This window comes from Pyxicephalus adspersus, chromosome 2, assembly GCF_032062135.1.
Source record: "Pyxicephalus adspersus chromosome 2, UCB_Pads_2.0, whole genome shotgun sequence".
Taxonomy (NCBI): domain Eukaryota; kingdom Metazoa; phylum Chordata; class Amphibia; order Anura; family Pyxicephalidae; genus Pyxicephalus; species Pyxicephalus adspersus.
Window position 1 is genome coordinate 136,169,310 of NC_092859.1, and position 19,386 is coordinate 136,188,695.

Below are 19,386 nucleotides of genomic sequence, written 5' to 3' on the forward strand. Positions count from 1 at the left end.
TGCACGAAAGGCAACAGATTACAACTTGCCTTGTTTTTTATCAGAGAACTACATGCACCTGTTTGATTTCCTTATAAAATAACTAAAAAAAAATTATTACTGATGAGAATAAGTGTCCCTGATCAAGCATGGTCAAGGTTGAAGATAGTAAAGAGTGATGAGGGTCTGGTGTGGTGAGAGTGGAGGAGCATGCATGGTCTGTGGTGGGGGAGTCACCATTATGTGTCAGTGGTTCGGGGGGTGGGCTAAGGGGGGTGTTGGGACCAGCACAATTGGTGCTCAGGCACAATGGTGGGAGTATTGGGGTGGCATGCACAGGTACCGAGTTTTGGTGGTGAGAGCCGGTTAAAGTGTGGGCAGGCAGGATGGTTAGAGTCCAGTTCTGGTGATGAAAGTGAGTGGGGATTTTGTAGGTACCATAGTTACACCAAGGGTGGGAGCAAGAGAATGAGTGATGACAGTGGGGGTGCATGAGGGAGCATGGTTTGGGCTCTAAAAAAAGTTGAAACCGCATAATGATAAATGCTTTTGAATATCAGGAGCTGCCAAGTTAGTCAACAGCAATACCCAGTGATAGGTATTCTGCAGTCCTGTGACATATTCCAAATTTATTGACAGCTATAGCGTTTAAAAAAATTGTAAGAAGAGGAAAAACCTAACATCTAGCCTCCTCCTCCCAACCACCACCCCTTGATAACTTATAACTTTACTCAATTCCTATTCACCATCCCCCCTCCCCCCTTTTATAATAAGTTAGGAAAAATACTAGGTGAATTCACTGAGGTATATTATGGAAGATAACACACTTTAGTGTACGAGGGAATGTAAACAGCAGGAGCCGATATAAGAGAAATAACTCCAAGAATGCAAATCTGGGACATTAACTATGTGTTAAATGTTATTAGCTTCCACCCTTAACAGCACTTCTTGATACTGTGTTTCCTTTTTTATTGTATATTGTATTTTTTTTTTTTATTCCTGGTTGTTCACCTACTATTGTATGTTATTTTGACGTCATGTTGAATTCATCCAATAAAACGTCAAATTAAAAAAAACATTGTAAAATATATCTAAAGCAAAGTTTTTTGTTTTTTTTTTTATTTTGGATACAGAAATGCGTAAATGGATGTCTGCGAACAACAGAAGACAGAACAAGGTGATGGGTGATTCAACATTTTATAGATTGTATAAATGGGGACACGTCTTTCCAAGAAGGAATTTCCCTTCATTTAGGAGAGAATTCTATCCACTTCCTGGTGTGTTTCTTGGACAAGTAGTGAAAAGAAATCCCTGTAATACAGACAGACTCAAAGAACATATATAACATACACAATAAAAATGTGTTCCTGCATACTAGTAAAAAATGTGTGAGAAATGCAGAGAGAAGGGGTCCTTGTATGACAGCAGCCAGTACATGCCGGAAGTAAGTTCCGGAAGGCATGAAAGGGGTAGTATGTGAAGATTTGGAGGAGTACAGAAGATATGACATTGGGCATTATGTGCAGGAGAGGAATCCTGAATCTTATGATAGAAGGCAATATGTGCAGGACAGAAATGCAGAAGGAGAAGTCCAAAGTGATAAAGATAATAGTGAAAAACAAACAACTGCTTAATTCTGTTCTGGCAAAATAATAAAAAATTTATAAAAAAAAATCAAATTATTGTGTGTATAGGTAATAATATACTACATATAACATTTGTTTACCTGGGAAAATACCTAGAGATGTAGCTAACAACATAGTGGTTGCTGAACATTTATTGTACCAGTGACATTTTATATTGCCTTCAGAACCATTGCATGCTATTGCCAGCTATGTTCTAATATGCTAAATCATTTTTAACATTTAGATTGTTTATACAATAACAATTTCATAACATATCTCTTAGATTGTAAGTTCTTCAGGGCAGGATCCTCTCCCCCTCCTGTGTCACTGTCTGTATCTGTCTGACATTTGCAACCCCTATTTATTGTACAGCGCTGCATAATATATTGGTGCTATATAAATCCTGTTTATTATTATTTATAATAACACACATGAAGTTAGTGATTTATCATTTGGTTTCACATTTCCCAGGCTGTAGGAACAATATTCTACCCTTTATACAATATATACTCATTAATGGTATTTTTATTCCTGTCCTTGTTATCATTGTTAATATTTTGTTTTGGTGCATATATATACACCTTGCAAAATTTCCACCAGTCCCACCCATATTTAAGTATGGTCCTCTAATCACAAAATCTAGATACTTTAGTGAATATTTCTTTGTCCAGTTACAAAATATTTACTCTTATCTGGTAATCTGACCTGCACTTTTGATCTATATGAGCTGAAAAGCTTTGCGGCACTTTTCAGGTGTCATTTTCAATGGATATATTATTTATGGCCCTTGAGTACTAAGGTTTAGTTACATATATACTTCAGGTATATTTTTAGGGTTAGATTTTAGTACAGGATGTATCATTGTGGGAGAAGAACACATTCTGGAGGACATTGGACCAGGAGATACCTTTAGCTATTCTCATGTGTCTGTGAGTACCAGCAAACAAATTGACTTGTTCTTGCATAGATGTCATCATTGGGTCAATGTTTGGACATGACCATACTTTGTCAGCCATTAATTCTTTGTAATGTGTGTAATGTCTACAAGTACATATAGACAGTAGAAGATATCTGGGTCTGCTGAAATCAACATGAATGGCCAACAAAGGTCATAGATTTAGAGTATTGGCATTGGGAAGCTATAGAAGTTTATGGTAATGCACAAAAAGCAAAAAAAAAAAAAAAACACGGAAATATCCTTGAATGGCCAAACTTTTCTCAAATGGCCCTGGAATGCTAGTCAATGTTCATGCATGTGGTTTAATGGAGGTTTTTTTGGAATCTTTAGGTCTAAGTTCACATAACTACATGTGTTAAAAGGGTATTGGTCACCCATTTTCAACTGCCGTGAGATGCCGTATGAAGCTTACCAAAAACAGCATGCAACTAAATACATATACATTGGACTTCAACTGCTCATATTATTTACAATGAGTGCTTTTTGGACTAATTGTTGATCATTGTGAACCAAAGCAGTACCTCTATTGCCCAAACACCCATGGTGCACATTTATACTGTATAATGTAACATCTTTATCATTGGTATATTATACCAGCTTAAGATCAGAACATTTTTATGCTACACATTTGAGGGTGCTTCTAAATGTGATGCTTTGTTACTGCAAGCATTCAAGGTCATTTTATGTATTCCAAATACTAATAAAATAAAATACTACTGTAAATGTGATTTGATACAAACTGACTTAAACTTAAATTTCCCTTTACTTTTATGGTTGCTAAATGGAGCAGCAGGAAAGCAAGAACTTACTGTAGTTCTGTATAGGTCTATAGAAGCCTCCAATAAAGTGCACAGATCAATTTACAATGAATCTGATGTCTCACGTATTACTATAATCTTTACAGGGCTCACTTACATACTCAAATCAACAGGCTGGGAATTGGATGTGTTTTAGCTGTGCTTGGATTGTAATGTTTTTGTGTTTGATGAAAATAGTTCTTCACTGGTATTTTGTTTTTTTTTTTTTTTTGTTAGGGGTTCCCATAAACTATTAATAATGGTAATGGAGCATGTAACATCTAAACTGATTATTCTTGTGGTACTGGTATCAGGTAAGAATATTTTTTCTTCTATTAAAAAGTTTTTGGATATAGGAAATTGATGATGATATGAAGTGGAAAAAAAATATGAGAAAAAAACATTGTAGGTAAGCATTTTAAAAAGCTTAATTTTGAGTCTCTTTCAGTTTTTTTCAAGCCTAATTTCCGTTGTTATTAAAATGTGATGTTGCATGACTATACATAAATAATAACAGGAAAATCACAGCATTTTATGACCATCCAGTGATCACAAGAGGCTGAATCAGTTTTGTGATATAATCATTCATGTAGTTTCGATAAAAAGCCTTTTTTAGTGTCATTAGTTACTCCTTTTAACATTTAATTATTCTGGTTTAAAGGTGTTAGGTGTTTGAGATCTTCCTAAATTTGTGTCCCTTTTTGTAAAGCCACACTCCAATTGGCTTGGACAATGGGCCGGATTTAATAAAGCTCCCCAAGACTGAAGGAGATAGACTATCATAGGAGAACTTGGGTGATCCAGCAAACCCAGAATTGATATGTTCCAGTATTGAACTTTGATTTTGACAACTAATAGCAAAAGATTGTTAAGAAATCCATTCCAAGTTTGCTGGAATACCCATGTTCTCCCACGATAATCTATCTTCTTCAGTCTTGGAGAGCTTTATTTAATCAGGCCCAATAGAACATGTGCTTAATTAGGTGGTCATCCAATCTAATAAATGTCCACAAGTCCCTGCACCAAGGATTAATAAGATTGGGTATACAAAATTCATCCTGGTAATGTTTTTTAGTTTAGAGCTTCTCCATACTTAAAAAACAGCTTTGCATAGCCTGAAACATTTCAGACTATTGTTGAGGGCTTTAAGCTTTGATTTGCTTCTTTCTTAAACACTTTTGCAATACAATAGTATAAATATTTATATATATATATATATATATATATATATATATATGTATATATAATGTATGTTTATTCTCAAGTTCTTGGACAACTTGTGGACATTCACCACTATTTTAACGTGTTCTGGAGCAAATACCAAAATGTAATAGTATTCTACTCTTTGGTGGAATTAACCTATTATCCCACAATTTGATACCGCACACAATGCCAGTGCCTTCCCGATGGTGAACACAATCAATGGAACACATATCAGGAATTTGGAATATAATTTTTTTTTTTGCATGTTTCTTTGTTTTTATTCAAGGTCTTGTTAGGCACCCCAACCCTCCATTGACAACTGCATCTACAGTCCCAGCCTGGCCACCCCAAACAGCTCAGGATTTGGTGTTACTCATGCAAGGAGTGAATCCTCAGTGTTCTGGTAGTATACAGTTTAACACATCTTCTACAACAATTGAAAGGTGGCAACAATTTCTTGGGTCATTGCTCCCACTTATCCTAAATAAGGACCCAACATTTGGGCTTCATGGAACTTTAAACACACTTTTAAATGCCGGCAGTACACAAGGTAAGTTCTATTATAATAAGTCCTTTTTATATAAAACCATAGCATATCATAACACAATAAAAACCAAATGAAGCAAAACAAATGAAATATACATGTAAGGTTCAAAAATAGACATTTATTATTTTTCTCTTGCAGGGGACTTGAAACATCTTTTGTTATGGTAAATGATTATGATATCCCTTGGTGTGTTTTCACAATTTCTAAATATTTAGTTTGAGTGGTTTGGTTTTACATTCTGTATATTCCTGTTCCTTTTTTAATCTGTTTTTATGTTTTTTTTCTACCTTTTTGCTGATTTAGTAAAAAGCAATTCCACTTTTTGGCAGATTATATATTGCAAAGTAGAGGAAGCCAAAGTAGTATATACTTCTTCTAATCTATTTTATTTTATGTTTGCACATGAGTTTGCACATACTTTGGGTGCAATAGAAAATGTTCATGTTTTGCATCTATGTAAGAAATGTAGACACTATAAGAATTCAGATCTATTGGACAGTAGCGGTACCATATATAGCAGGGAGGTGAAAAAAATGTGCAAAATGTGAATATTTTTCACAAAAAGTCTTTTGGAAGCACATACAGTATAACCAGACAAGGCAGCAGTACAGAGTTTATTATTTACTATCTTTATAATGTAAGGTGGAGTTATATGTGAATATTTGAATTTACTCATTGATTAACACCTATGATCTCTTTTTAGGGGCATGTCTCATAATCTGAGCTGGGGTTTCCTGGATTTGCCACTGGTTAGACCTCTGCCTAAAAGTTCCCAGGTTTTTGGTGTTTCCCTCAAAGCTAATCTTTCCGTGTTTCTAAAAACCTGCTCTGATCGCCTCCTCCCAGCACTGAGAAGCGTATGCACGTTTATTCCTGACTCCATGAGTGGTAGTTTGCAGTCACTATGTTTGCAACTAACAACTATTTCTCAAACAATGCAAAGGGACAACCAGCTATGCAGATATTTCTTCACACAGCTGTCTACCTTATTTGACCCATGTAGCACCAAGATTGTACGGACTGCCAGATCTGTGACTGTAAGTTGCAATTACACATCATGGCATACCTTAGGAGCCTCTTCTTCTGATGTATCCACATGCAGTGAGCAAGACAAGCAACAGTTCATTCACTCAGTCTGTGGGGACAAGACCCTACTTAACCAACTAACAATTCAGACAACAGACAACAACTGGTTACAAGGATTCTGTGCATACAACACAAACCCAGATAACATGTGTCAGTACGTGTCCTGGGACGCCAGTACTATCTCTGACTTTTCTGTTGCCTATTGCTGGCTGTATGACCAGGACCAGTTTACACTTTATCTTTGTGAAGATCCTGATTTCTTGTATAAGCTCAAGGGGAATCCAAACAATGAGTGGCTTGATCCAGTCTGTCCAACTGAGGCCCCAACTGATACAGCCACACTATCTATGATCCAGCAACTCTGCAACTATGACCAATGGCAGATAGAAAACATAGACCCTTCTCTTGTTGCATTCTGTGCATGGAATGATCAGACTGCTTTAGCAAACTACGTTTGCCTATCTCTTGAGGTTCCCCAACAATTGTTCATCTACGAGTTCAACCCCTGGATTGCAGAGATCTGTCATAATTTCACAACAGGAAGCTCAGAAAATACCTGTAACTATTTAGCATGGTTGAAAAAAGACAACAATAACCAGTCAACATTAGCTGTGTCTTCATCTTTAGTCTCCAACTGCAGTCAAATAGATGAGAACCAGTTCTTGTCTTCTGTTTGCAAAAACTCTACCCTGCTAATTACTCTGACTAGGGATACAAACAACATTTGGGTGCTTCCATTCTGTTCTCAGCACCTGTGTAATTATACAACATGGAACTCTAGTGTTGATGCTGAATCTGTAGATTTTTGCTGGCAGTTTGATCCGAAGCAACTGGAACTATTTCTTTGTAGCAATCAAAGTACAACCAAACAGATTAAAGTGTACAAATCTTCAAATCTAACGTGCAATGGTAATACCACAAACGCAACACTTTGTAATTACAACTTTTCCAACTTGACTGCATTGAACTCATCCATATTGGCAACCTGTGCAACTAAGGATGCACAACATTTTAGTCAATTTATTTGTGAGAATTTTACACTGGTGACACAACTCTCTAAATCATCTGAATATAGTTGGATCCCATCGTTCTGTAATGAAAAGCTCAATTATAGCATAGCTAACTGTACACAGTATATCGTTAACTTTCTTTCTTCATCATGTCAGAACTCAACAGATCTTAACAAGTTCACAGTATGGAATTTTTGTAATTACTCCTCCTGGACAGTTGTGAATCCAACAGCTTTTTTTGATTCTTACTGTCGGTATTTTGACAATATGACTTTCTCACAAGTTCTTTGCAATCGTTCTGAGTTGTATGATAAATTGATCCAATTTACAGCCAGTGGTGAGATCATTCCAAAATGTCATTCTGCTGAGATATGTCCAGGTAGCACATGGAATCTAACATCTTTACAAGATTTCCTAATTCAATATTGCTTCCAATGGGATACCCAAAATTTTACTCAGTACTGCTCAAACAGTAGCTTTAATAAATTATTGGATGAAATGAAAAACCTCTCCTGGGTCAAATCATATTGTGGTAACTCTAGTCTTCTGTCTGATGGTTTAAACCATTGTGCTTCCATGAACTGGATTCAGTCATTCTGTAATGGCACTCTTGGACCATGGTGGAGTCAAAATTATAACTGTGAATATGGTAACTGGGAAAATAACCCTCCTAATTCTGATAACGTTTTACTGTGCTGGGTGGTGGACAGAGATAACTTCACTGCCCATGTATGTGCACAAGCAAACCTTCTCTCTAACATGGCCAATGATTCGGCAACCTCATGGGTAGTCAACTTCTGTTCTTCCTCCAATACAACTAATGAATCCACTGCTTGCCTATCAGATGATGATAAAAAGAAGCTCCAGTGGAACTGTACTGCTGATCTGAGCTCAGTGTGTCCAAGAGAAGGACTAACATTGTCAAGTTTTCTTCCTCTCAGTGCCTGTTACCTACAAAGTACAGGCGTCACACCAGCAGCCAATATCACAGAACATTACGTACAAGCTGTGGACACCACTGTGATTCTTCTGCTCCTTCTAGAAGAGATGCAAATCCTGTCTTTGTCTGGCAGTGATATGATCCGAGCTAAGGTTTGGAATTCTGCAATGGATTTCTTTTCCCAGAAAGGATGGTACAGTGAACAGAGAAGAGAGTTAGTCCTGAAATTTGGGGTTTGTTCTTTTATTTCATATACAAAAATGCTTAGTCTTTTGTGCCATAACTGTTATGCAAGTACTGGAACAGATAATTAGCAATAAAATAGATACAATTAACTTTAGATTTGCAGGAAACAACATATAGTACTGGAACAAACCAATACTATTTTACAACTACCAAAAGACGGTGATCAATACAGTCTATGTACCAGGTTAACAGAGATTCTACATTTGTTTGTAATGTTTAGATTGCAAGAAATGAAATTGCTGTATTTTATGAGGGCATATCACAAAACAATTGCACCTTTATGTAAAAAATCATTTGTTAACACTTGAGTCCTTATTGAGTTTGACGTTGTTAAGCATCAACAGGTTACGTATTTTGTAATACCTGGAAGAATGCAGCTATTCCAAATGTGAGGCATGTGAGTTTCCGGAAGTTCCTTTTGGATCACTTGAAAATTGCCCTACTGGAGTATTCATATCAGCTAATGTAGTTACACTGTGTGCCAGGATAAGGATTGTCAATGGAGAGACATGAACTGTTATGGAGGAATGGATGTGCTATCTGCGTCTCCATTACTACCAATTGTCCACTGGAAGGACGTGTTGCCAGAGAAAATTAAAGACTAGTGCTTGTGTTGGCAGTGCCAGGATTATGGGTAAAGAAACTGATGGTTAGCAGAGGCAAATTTGGCTGTTGTGGTTGTCCCTGCATTTTATTGCCCGCATATTATTGCTGCCTATATGTGCATTGCTGTGATTGCCTATTTGTTGCCAACATAGGGTCTTATTGTTTTCTGTGTATTGCCACAATAGCCAGTTTGTCGGTCACATGTTGTCGCTGTTATCAGTTTGTTGGCTAAGTATTTCCATAATTGTCTTTAATTGCCAAATTTTACAAAAATTCCCCATTTGTTGAAAGTATTTCCATTATCTATTGTTAAGGTTCTCAATTAGCCCCCCATGCATTGCCACAATTTTCTTTTTTCTGCTGACATGTCAGTATTGCCCATTGTCTGAATGTTGTACCCCAATATTGTGATGACTGCTTGTTTGTTTCTTATGTATGAGAAATCATTGTGTATACTTTTAATTGCTTGATTATTGAACACATATCATTATAGCCATTTTGTTGGCCAAATATTATGATGATTGCCAGTTTGTTTTTCACATTTCTTGCTTGTCCACTGTTAGGTTGTGGTAATGTTCATTGCCCACATATTGTCATTGTTGCCTGGTTGACCACATATTTTTATAGATGGCTATGTGTTGCGTGCATGTACTACAGTTTGGCGTTTGTTCATATTGCTAAAACTAGTGGACTCCTCTCTAGTTTCTAGCAAGCTAGGTTAAGAATAGTGATGTCGAATAGTTCTGAATATAGTCAATTAAAAGTCAAATCTGAACAATTCTGAGTTTAGACATTGGACCAGAACTCTAAATTTGATCTCTACAAACATGCTGCCTTGGCACTCTTGGCCCTATTTTCTATAAAGGGCTGTGGCTCAGGCATGACATCCGTGCAAGCGCAGGTAGCCAAGGTGCCATTTTCTGTTTGTCCTGATACAAAACTACAGGGACAGTTAGGGTTTAAAGAAAAGGGGCAGATAGTGTTTGCTGCAAAGTACTTATGGGAACAGTACTTACAGAAAACATATAAATACCGATCATATTATTCATACTTGTCAGTTTGTCCCTACCTTGTAACTGCCACCTTGCGGGACATTTTTGTCTGTTTAGGGGGGATCATGTATGCATCATGTATGAAATCTGTAAATGTTGTACACTTTGTTCCACTTAATGCAACACAGTCACTGTCCCAACAGTCTGGTAAGCTAAAGAGAACATTGTATCTGAAAAATGGCAAATCATTCCAGTAATATAAAGTGTTCATTCACAGCATATTCAGTAAGAGTGAATTTATTGTACAAAGTTTATGGTCCAAGTTATATTTTTTTGTAACGTGTTTTTAATGTGTTTTTTTTTTTTTTGTTTACAGAATACGCTATTAATTTTGGCAGAAGAACACATATCATCAAATCGGACCTGGATCTTGATTGAGGTATATATAGAAGACCTACAAATCTATAATATATATTTATGTACACTAGTTATAACGTTCAGTACTATTCTACTCCAACAGGAATTATTCCAGCTAGCCTTGCCGGATTTGAAAGCTGTTATCACTTCCCTTCAGCCGGAAGCTGTCAAAACTTTCCTAAACATCTTGTATCAGAACTGGACCTCTTTACAGGTACTTACCCATATCATTCCCTCTGAGTGTCTTCTGTTAAATGATCTGATGCCATGAATTCTAGATAAAAGGTGTTGTGAAATCCCACAAAATTACACATTACAAAGATGTTGTTACTGTTGCCATATGTAGGTTGATCCTAAGTGTTAGGTTGTAAAATTCAGCAGTCGCCGGCCTGTGGTCTGCAAAAAAATTTTGGTGGTCCATGGTTCTGGCTGGTGCGCCCCCCAGCGAGGTCAGAAGAAGGACCACGTTGGGGGAATGCCCCGGCCAGAGCAACAGACTATGTCTACCCTACTGATAGCAACCTCAGGGTGGTGGATGGGTTTTGTCTCTGGACTCGACCCACCCACTCTTGCCTTGCAGGTCTGAGCCTGCAATGGTAGAGTGGGTTCTGGCATCATGACGTCACTGTGGGGGGAAGTTTCTCCCCCTTTAAGTGACACACGCCTCCCCGGGCGGTCCGGAGCCCCGAAATTTAGTGGTCTGTAGGTCTGAAAAGGTTGGCGACCAATGGTATAACTTCTATTTCAAATTTCCTTGATTGTATAGCAGCAAATACAAGCTTATTCATTAAATTAAAAATAACTTTTTTGGGGGATTTTGTTTATCTTTGTTAGTATAAAATGTGTACATATTTTTTAAATTATAACATTTTGTATGAAAAATGTTTTTTTTGGAAAGTTAAGCTACGTACCTACGCCAGATTATTGTTGCCCAAACAGTCGAGATCAATGAATGAGCAAATGGAGATGACCACTGCACTTTCCATTGGAAAAGAGCACATCAGGGTTCCACTCGTTCAGCTTTCTCTCTTCATAGAACAGAACCGCACTGTTTGTACTCCACTCATTTGCTCTACTGTCACCGGAAAAAATCACAAAAGATCATTTCCAGCAGAAGACATTTGTACATGGCTTTACTCCATACAAAGGCTGCAAATAGTATATAATACTCATCTATAGAAGATATTAGGACTTCTGAAATCTATTCCAATCACTTTTGGGGTTTGTGCATTACATATCAGAGCATCATAGTGCTGAGGTTATTGTAATTTTCTTTACCTGTACAAAGTAATCTGTAAATATCCTGGTTTGCAGTTTAACTTTAGTACTGCACTCAAAGAAGAAACCAGATTCTATTACAGTAAAACCCTTGGTAAACAATTCTCCCTTGTGCGCTCTTTGCAAAGCCAGGACTTTAGAAAGCACTGCTGTTTCTATAATTAAAAAATAGTTTCTACTTTCTCTTCCTGCAGTCAGTTCCAACTTCTAAAGTGCCGAGTTGGAAGGCCACCAGCTCTAGACGCAACTGGTAACATGGAAGAATTCTTTGGTTAAAAAAGTAACTAATATTGCCAATAACATGATGACAATAAAACTTTGTACACACCCTAAATTTCTGTTCAATCTGCCATGATTGTTTCCAGTGACAGTAAAATGAACGACTGCTGTACACACTGCACTGTTCAGTTCTATGGAGACGGGCGAGGGGAGGACAAAAAGGAAACAGCCACCATGTTCTTCTCAATAGGAAATGACAGTGGTTGTCCTGGTTGGTTTTTTAGTGATTCACCCTTGTGGGGGACTGCTGTTCACACGTTATATTTAATTATCCAGCATGTGTATGTAATTTAACAATCCCTGACCTCTTACCTACTGTATACCTACCACTTAATATGACCCTAATATTCAAACCACTGCCAACCATTGGGCACCAAGGATAAATAAGGCAGTACGGTGGCTCAGTGGTTAGCACTCTGGCCCTTGCAGCGCTGGGTCCCAGGTTTGAATCTGGGCCGGGACACTATCTGCATGGAGTTTGCAGGTTCTCCAAGTGTTCAAGTGTGTTTCTTCTGAGTACTCCGGTTTCCTCCCACATTCCGAAACATGCAGTTAGGTAATTGGCTTCCCCCAAATTGACCTTAAATTGTGGGAGCAGCAAGTGATAAGAGGGTTTTGTACAGTGCTGCATAATATGTCAGCACTATATAAATTCTGTATAATATTAATAAAATATTTCTGTGTGTTGAGGATGTCTTTCATCTCTGGTGCCCCATCTCATCTGCAAAAGATTTTGTTTTCTGCCTTTCTGTCTGTGCAAGAGATGAGTTCACAACATGCAGCTTCTCTTTTCACTGCCAAGTCATGGTCTTGGTGGGTTCTGGGTTAGGAGAAATGTGATGAATAATGTCTGACATCATACCAGAAAGAAAGTACTGCAGCAGAAATTTCTGGCTTTCTGGTTGAATATTGTGGAAAATTTGGATTTATTAATTTATCTTTTCACAGAAACAAAGAGGTATGTGGAACACCTATAGAGAAGGGTTCAGAAAAGCATCAATATATATCTTGTTATCCCCCGAAAAAACCTAATGGTGAAATGGGTCGGGATTGAGACTTTCACTGCATGATGCCAAGATCATAAACCTTATTTGGATGCTATATTTACTTTGATAGTTTACCTAGATTTGGTGCAGCATTTAGGTAATTAATTACTGCTTTATGCCAAAAAATCCTGATTTTCTGAACCCATCTATAATAGATGTTTAAAGTACCTTTTGTTTTCAGTTTTCTATACTACAAATCTTTTTTTTCATAAGTGGGAACACTTCTCTGACTGTTCACCTATTTTTTCACAGATTATTAATTTATTCTTGTTTATTTTTTCATTTATTATATATATTGCATTTTTTGCTGTAGTTCTGATTAAAACAGATGCACTTGGCTGCAAAATAATGACATAAAGGTATCCATTACAAAATTACAATACGTTTGTAACAGTTGAGTGGGAGAAAACTTTATCATAATATTTCATTTTTATGCCTTTATTTTCCCCCAATTTTCCAGGTATCCGAAGAATATTTTTCCATGATTATTACCACACTGCTTACAGTTCAGGTGACTTCGACCCCTCTCCTCTTTACTGACATTATTCCCTTTATACGTTTCCTGGAACCAGATGAGATAATAAGACTTCTTCCTCCACTTCAGGATGACAAGGAAGTGTATGTACATGAATATGAAGGCTGAGCTGGCATTTATTGTTCTGTATATTCTGTATATTATACCATTTGTTGCCGTCCAATACATGCAATACAAATACTGGAGATTAGTTAATATGTGCATGGTTCTCTGTGGGTCTGATGAAAGCTTTTAGCAGTGCAACAAAAGCATTTTATACATTGCATAAAATAGAAGCATGTTTCTGACCTCTTTTCCAGGAGAGATAAGAACACACCTGTTAAACATATAAAATGCATATAAAATCTAGGACTAGAAAGACTAAAAGGTGCGTACACACTTCCAATTTTTATTTTTCCAATCGAACGACGAACGATCGATTGGGCAAAAAATCGTTCGTAAAAAAGTAACCAACGACGCCGACGAACGAGGAAAGTCGTTGGAAACGAACGACCGGACCGGCGGATCGGATTGGACGACGATCGTTGAACATCGTTCGTGTGTACGGTCGTTCGTTGATCGTCCATGTTCAGAGCATGCGTGATGAACGAACGTCCGTTCACTTTCCTGCCGTGCACATAGTTCCTCTATGGCTTAAACGATCGTATCTATTGTGTGTACAATATCTACGAACGATCGTGTCGTTAACCTCTATGTGCAGGATCGGTGCTATACGATCGTTCGTATATATCGTGCAGGAAAGTTCGTCGTTCGTTTTCCGACGATAATAATTGGAAGTGTGTACGTAGCTAAAGACTACATTCAAGTATCAAATGATTGTTGTTCAAGATAAACAGTCATGTTCTCTAGCATGTGTACAGTAGGCCCTCAATGCTCTGGTAGATTTAAGAACAACTGCTTAGGGATGACCACTGTTCATTCCTATGGGGAAGAGCACAGTGAGGTGCCACTAGTGCTCAACTCTCCACTCTCTATTGAATGAAATAACACTTTGGGCCTGATTTATGAAAGCTCTCTAAGGCTGGAGAGGATTCACTTTCATCAGCGAACCTGGGTGATCCAGCAAACCTGAAATGGTCCAGGAATGATAACAATTGCTAACACATTGCAAACGAATTTTAAGAAATCCTTTCCAGGTCTGCTGAATCACCCAGGATTACTGATGAAATCATATTTTTTCCAGCCTTGGAGAGCATTCATAAATCAGGCCCTTTGTGTACAGTGCTTGTTTGTTCATCTGTTATTGGAAATGATCATGAAGGATCATGGCTAGTGACAATCCTCTGATTTACTTAAAAGCCAGATATATAGATCAATATTAGAACAATCACAAAAGATTATTTCCAGCAAGAGTAATTTGACTTCTCTCTGATGTCTCTATGGGGAATTAAACTCACATTTTAACCCAAGACAAGCACAACCATTCACATTGGGCGACAATCATCTAGTGTGTATGTAGTTATTATTATTACACAGTATTTATATAGCGCCTTCATATTACACAGCGCTGTACAAAGTCCATAGTCATGTGACTAGCTGTCCCTCTAAGGTTTCACAATCTAATGTCCCTACCTCAGTCATATGTCTTTAATACAGTCTAAGGGGAATTTTTAAAGAGAAGCCAATTAACCTAACTGTTTTTGGGATGTGGGAGGTACCCGGAGGAAACCCACGCAAACACGGGGAAAACCTGCAAACTCCATGCAGATAGTGTCCTGGCCCAAATTCCAAACTGGGACCTAGCACTGCAAAAGTCAGAGTGTAGTTTTAGATATATAAAGAACAGAATGGCTTTAAATCCCCCCAACAATGATAACACTTTTGCATATTAGCCTTGCAAGAGAGAGAACCCAACAATGCAATACTGGTATTGACAGTCACAAAATGATTGCAGAGCTGCATTTCTCCAGGACATTATTGTAACAGACAGCATCTCATACACCAGTACATTTTTACCCATGCGTGAGACATTCTAATGGTTTTAAATAATACTACCTGACTGTTCAAACACATGCTAAATATAGATTGTTTTGTATGCAAAGAAACTTTTATAAAAATGTATTTGTGTGTGCAGGAAGTACAGTATAATTTTAAATTCAGAGACATGGGTAATCTTATTTAAATATTAGTTTCCTATATGTATTTCTTTTTAATCCACTCAGTAATTCAGCATTAATAAAACCCCTGACTTGCAGGAATTTTCTGTATTAAAGACTGCTCACTACTGTTCTCATTCTCAACTTCTGTGTCCATCCCCCATTTCTGTGATAATATGGTTTGCAAAGGTTAAGCTCTTCGGGGCAGGGTCCTCTCCTCCTTCTGTGTCACTGTCTGTATCTGTCTGTCATTTGCAACCCCTATTTAATGTACAGCGCTGCAAAATATGTTGGTGCTATAAAAAATCCTGATTATTATTAATATTATTAAAATAATAATAATATTTTAAAAAAAGAGGCGCACAAAGGTCATATATCTCCTTTGTAGATATTGAGGAATGCATCTGAATAAAAGGTTTTGTACCTGGAACTAAACTAAGCTGTAGTGATCAGAACGCTATATACTTTTTTTACAATTACCTTTAACACTGAAACACCACAAACCCTATAAAATAAAATGTGTGTAAATTCACCTGAATCTTTGGTGAATTATAAAAGTAGGATTGTATAATTATTAGATAATAGTTGTTATTGTTATATAATTGTTATTGCAATTTGGTGCAATCCTTAAATTGTCTGGTTCTGCTTATAAGTAGAAAGTTTAAGTTTGCTGGTGGGAATGAGGGTGTAATGGCCTAGGAATTTGGCCTTATTGCCAACCCTGTTTATTAGTGTAGAAGCAAAGCAAAGGTAGAGAAGGGTTTTTTTGGCAAATATTAAATTGTATTAATGATCAATTCTCATAATACATAACAATCAAACAAGTAAAATATTAGCAATTTTTGCATGGCCAGAAACCATATTCTGGCCTTGACCGCCCAAAAGGGGCACTAGACCGAAGACCTCTAATAAGAATATACAATACAGCGTAGTTTGTATTTCAAACGTGTTGTTGATGACCCGAAGCATTTCACCCAAACTTGGGCTTCCTCAGGGGTGACTCTATGCTTAACGGGTATGTGCAAAGACTCGGCAAATATCTAGGTTCATAGTAGATATACAAAATATAAGTGCATTGAACAGGAATTGAATGTTAAACAAATATCTTAATCAAAACATGATACAAATATTTTTAGTGTATAAAAAGCTATGAGAGATAGTTTTAATGCAGATATGACTAAACCAATAAAGCAGATACAATTGTAGTTAATACGATTTGGTTTTACAGAGATTGACATGAAAAAATTGTTGTGGTGACACTTTGTGTATGTGTTGAGATGAGAATAGATAAAGGTATAGAAAAAATATATAGAAAAAATGTCTGACTTTATACTGTTAATAGGTTAACACATTAGTAAATTTAGAACTTACATGATCCAAAGGTTTAATCATATAAATTGTTAGAGGTGTATCAAGGGGAGCATTCCCCTGGTTATTCATATGGGTCTGCTGTCTTATATAGTAGAAAAAGGAACAATTTTTGAGGTATCCATCTAAAGGGAGAACCTATGGTGGAGTAAATATACAATAATAAGCATATAACCGCAAATACTGAGATGGCGGAGGTGAGTAAATTGAGTAATATATATTATGGTCATTGATTATTAGGTAAGGCACTAGGTTCATAAGTATTCATTGTGATTTATAGATCCTTGGTAGGATTTTTGGTAAATGCATAAATAATAATCAAGGGGCAAAATAGACTAATCTAAATGTAATGGGTAAATATATTGGTAAGCATATTAGTAGTCTTGGTAGATGAGCATCCAAGGGCTAAATATGGTTGTATTAAATATACAATATTTACCTGGTTATAACCGAGACCATAATAACCATCTCAATATTTCCCATTTAGGCTTCAGGTTTTGGCTGTGTATGCTGGATCTCTATCTGAAGAACAAAGGTTTGCCTTGGGCTTCTGGCTGCGAAGGTCTATCATACTTAGAAATATATCACAGTTAGATGACTTATTTATCCAAAAAGTTGGAAATATGCTCCCTCTTCTTCCATTGGATGTGTTTAAACAGCTCAGTGCTCAGCAGGTGAGTCAAGGTTTTATAAGAATTAGAGGACGATAGGATCGCACCTACATGACATAAGTATATGTTTTCTGGGACTTCAGGCAATCCAGTAAATACACACATTGAAAACACATATGATAACTACTTTACCTGCCCAAGCATTTGTACGTCTGTCCAACCAGTCATGAGATTCACAAAGCCTTGCTACATAGCACAGTCCTGTCCGCTAAGATGCTACCTGTTCTTTAGCTTCTGCAGCTTATGACTGTACAGAGAAATAAAAGCAGCTGAAATGTAACAGTGGAAGAGAACTGAACCTAAAAATAAAAATTGTAACCAGACTGGTGATGTTCCTACTGCCATAAAATATTCTTACCTGCCTGATCACAATTTTTTTTTATTACACTCACCTGTCATCTCTTGTTCTTTGTCTGGTCCTCCTCCATGTGTTGGATCTTCGACCATCTTGATTTGCTAGGTCAGGATGACAAAAAGTTCAGTCCAAGGGGGCTGTATGTAAATTTGTCCTCCTTGATTTTGAATTCTTAATTTGTTTGTCCAAACCTTGTTAGGAAAAAATCTACACAATTAAGTAATAGCAAATAAAGTTTATGTATGACTGTTTATGGTGACAATGATAAGGACAATGATGGTGATAACAATGACATCCCTCTTCCCATGTGTTAGGTTGTGAATATCCTCCCCGTTATCCCAGAAGATCTGTCTCCTCCATATCAGAGGACTGTGGTCTCCAGAATGTTACAGGTGGCAAACATCACCGTCCAGGATGTGGAACTGTAAGTGTAGTAACTATTCTGCAAATACTGTACAGACGTGTGGTTTCAATGATCACAAGCAGATTTCCCAACCGGCAATGCCGGTCTATGTATGTGTAGTCATTGGCTAGGTTGTTGAATGTAGGATTCTTTCATTTTTACATTGATTATATATAGAGGAAAGTGCAGAGATATGACCTCAATGATGTTCTGCTTTCATTGCATTGTAGAAATTGTAGAATTGGTAGATGTCTGGTAGCACTGAACCATTTGGGATATGTATTGGTAAGTACTGTATAGGCAGCATGGTGGCTCAGTGGTTAGCATACTGGCCTTTGCAACGCTAGGTCCCAGGTTCAAATCTTGGCCAGGGCACTGTCTGCATGGAGTTTTCAGGTTCTCCCCTTGTTTGTGTGATACTTTGGTTTCCTCCCACGTCCCAAAAACATTCAGTTAGGTAATTGGTTTCTCCCCCAAATTGACTGTAGACTGTATTAATGACATATGACTATCGGAGAGACATTAGTTTGTGAGCCTGTCCTTTGAGGGACAGATAATGACATGACTATGGACTTTGTAAAGTGCTGCGTAATATGTCGGCGCTATATAAATACTGTGTAATAATAGGTATTTGACCTGTAGTGGAAGTAGCATTCAGTCCTAGGCTGCTGCCCCAGTGGTCACTGACATTCATTGAACGCAGATTCAGATTTTTCAAAATAATAAACACATACAATAAACGTGACACACAGATTTAACTGTTGAAACCAACAAAAAGTGCACGTATTAAGACCATTATCTGCAAAAATAGAGTTTCTAAGGCACATAAGACCCAAGGGGGTACATAACAGATAATATAGCATCTGGGGACATATGGAAATGTTATATGGAAATGTATCCGCAGTCTTGGCTGGTAGAGGATCACCATTTTTATATGGCTCATAGTCAT

At 37.2% G+C, this 19,386-nt stretch overlaps 1 protein-coding gene across 1 annotated transcript in view; it reads left to right on the plus strand.

The window, feature by feature from the left end:
* The first annotated feature begins 5,835 nt into the window (after positions 1-5,835).
* LOC140324543 (stereocilin-like) overlaps positions 5,836-19,386 on the plus strand; it is a 35,841-nt gene continuing 22,290 nt past the window's right edge. The window contains exons 1-6 of the mRNA XM_072402533.1: positions 5,836-8,378; positions 10,366-10,428; positions 10,510-10,620; positions 13,470-13,627; positions 17,496-17,682; positions 18,349-18,458. Coding sequence (XP_072258634.1) covers positions 5,991-8,378; positions 10,366-10,428; positions 10,510-10,620; positions 13,470-13,627; positions 17,496-17,682; positions 18,349-18,458 — 3,017 coding nt within the window. The 5' untranslated portion in view covers positions 5,836-5,990. The remainder of the gene's footprint in view (positions 8,379-10,365; positions 10,429-10,509; positions 10,621-13,469; positions 13,628-17,495; positions 17,683-18,348; positions 18,459-19,386) is intronic.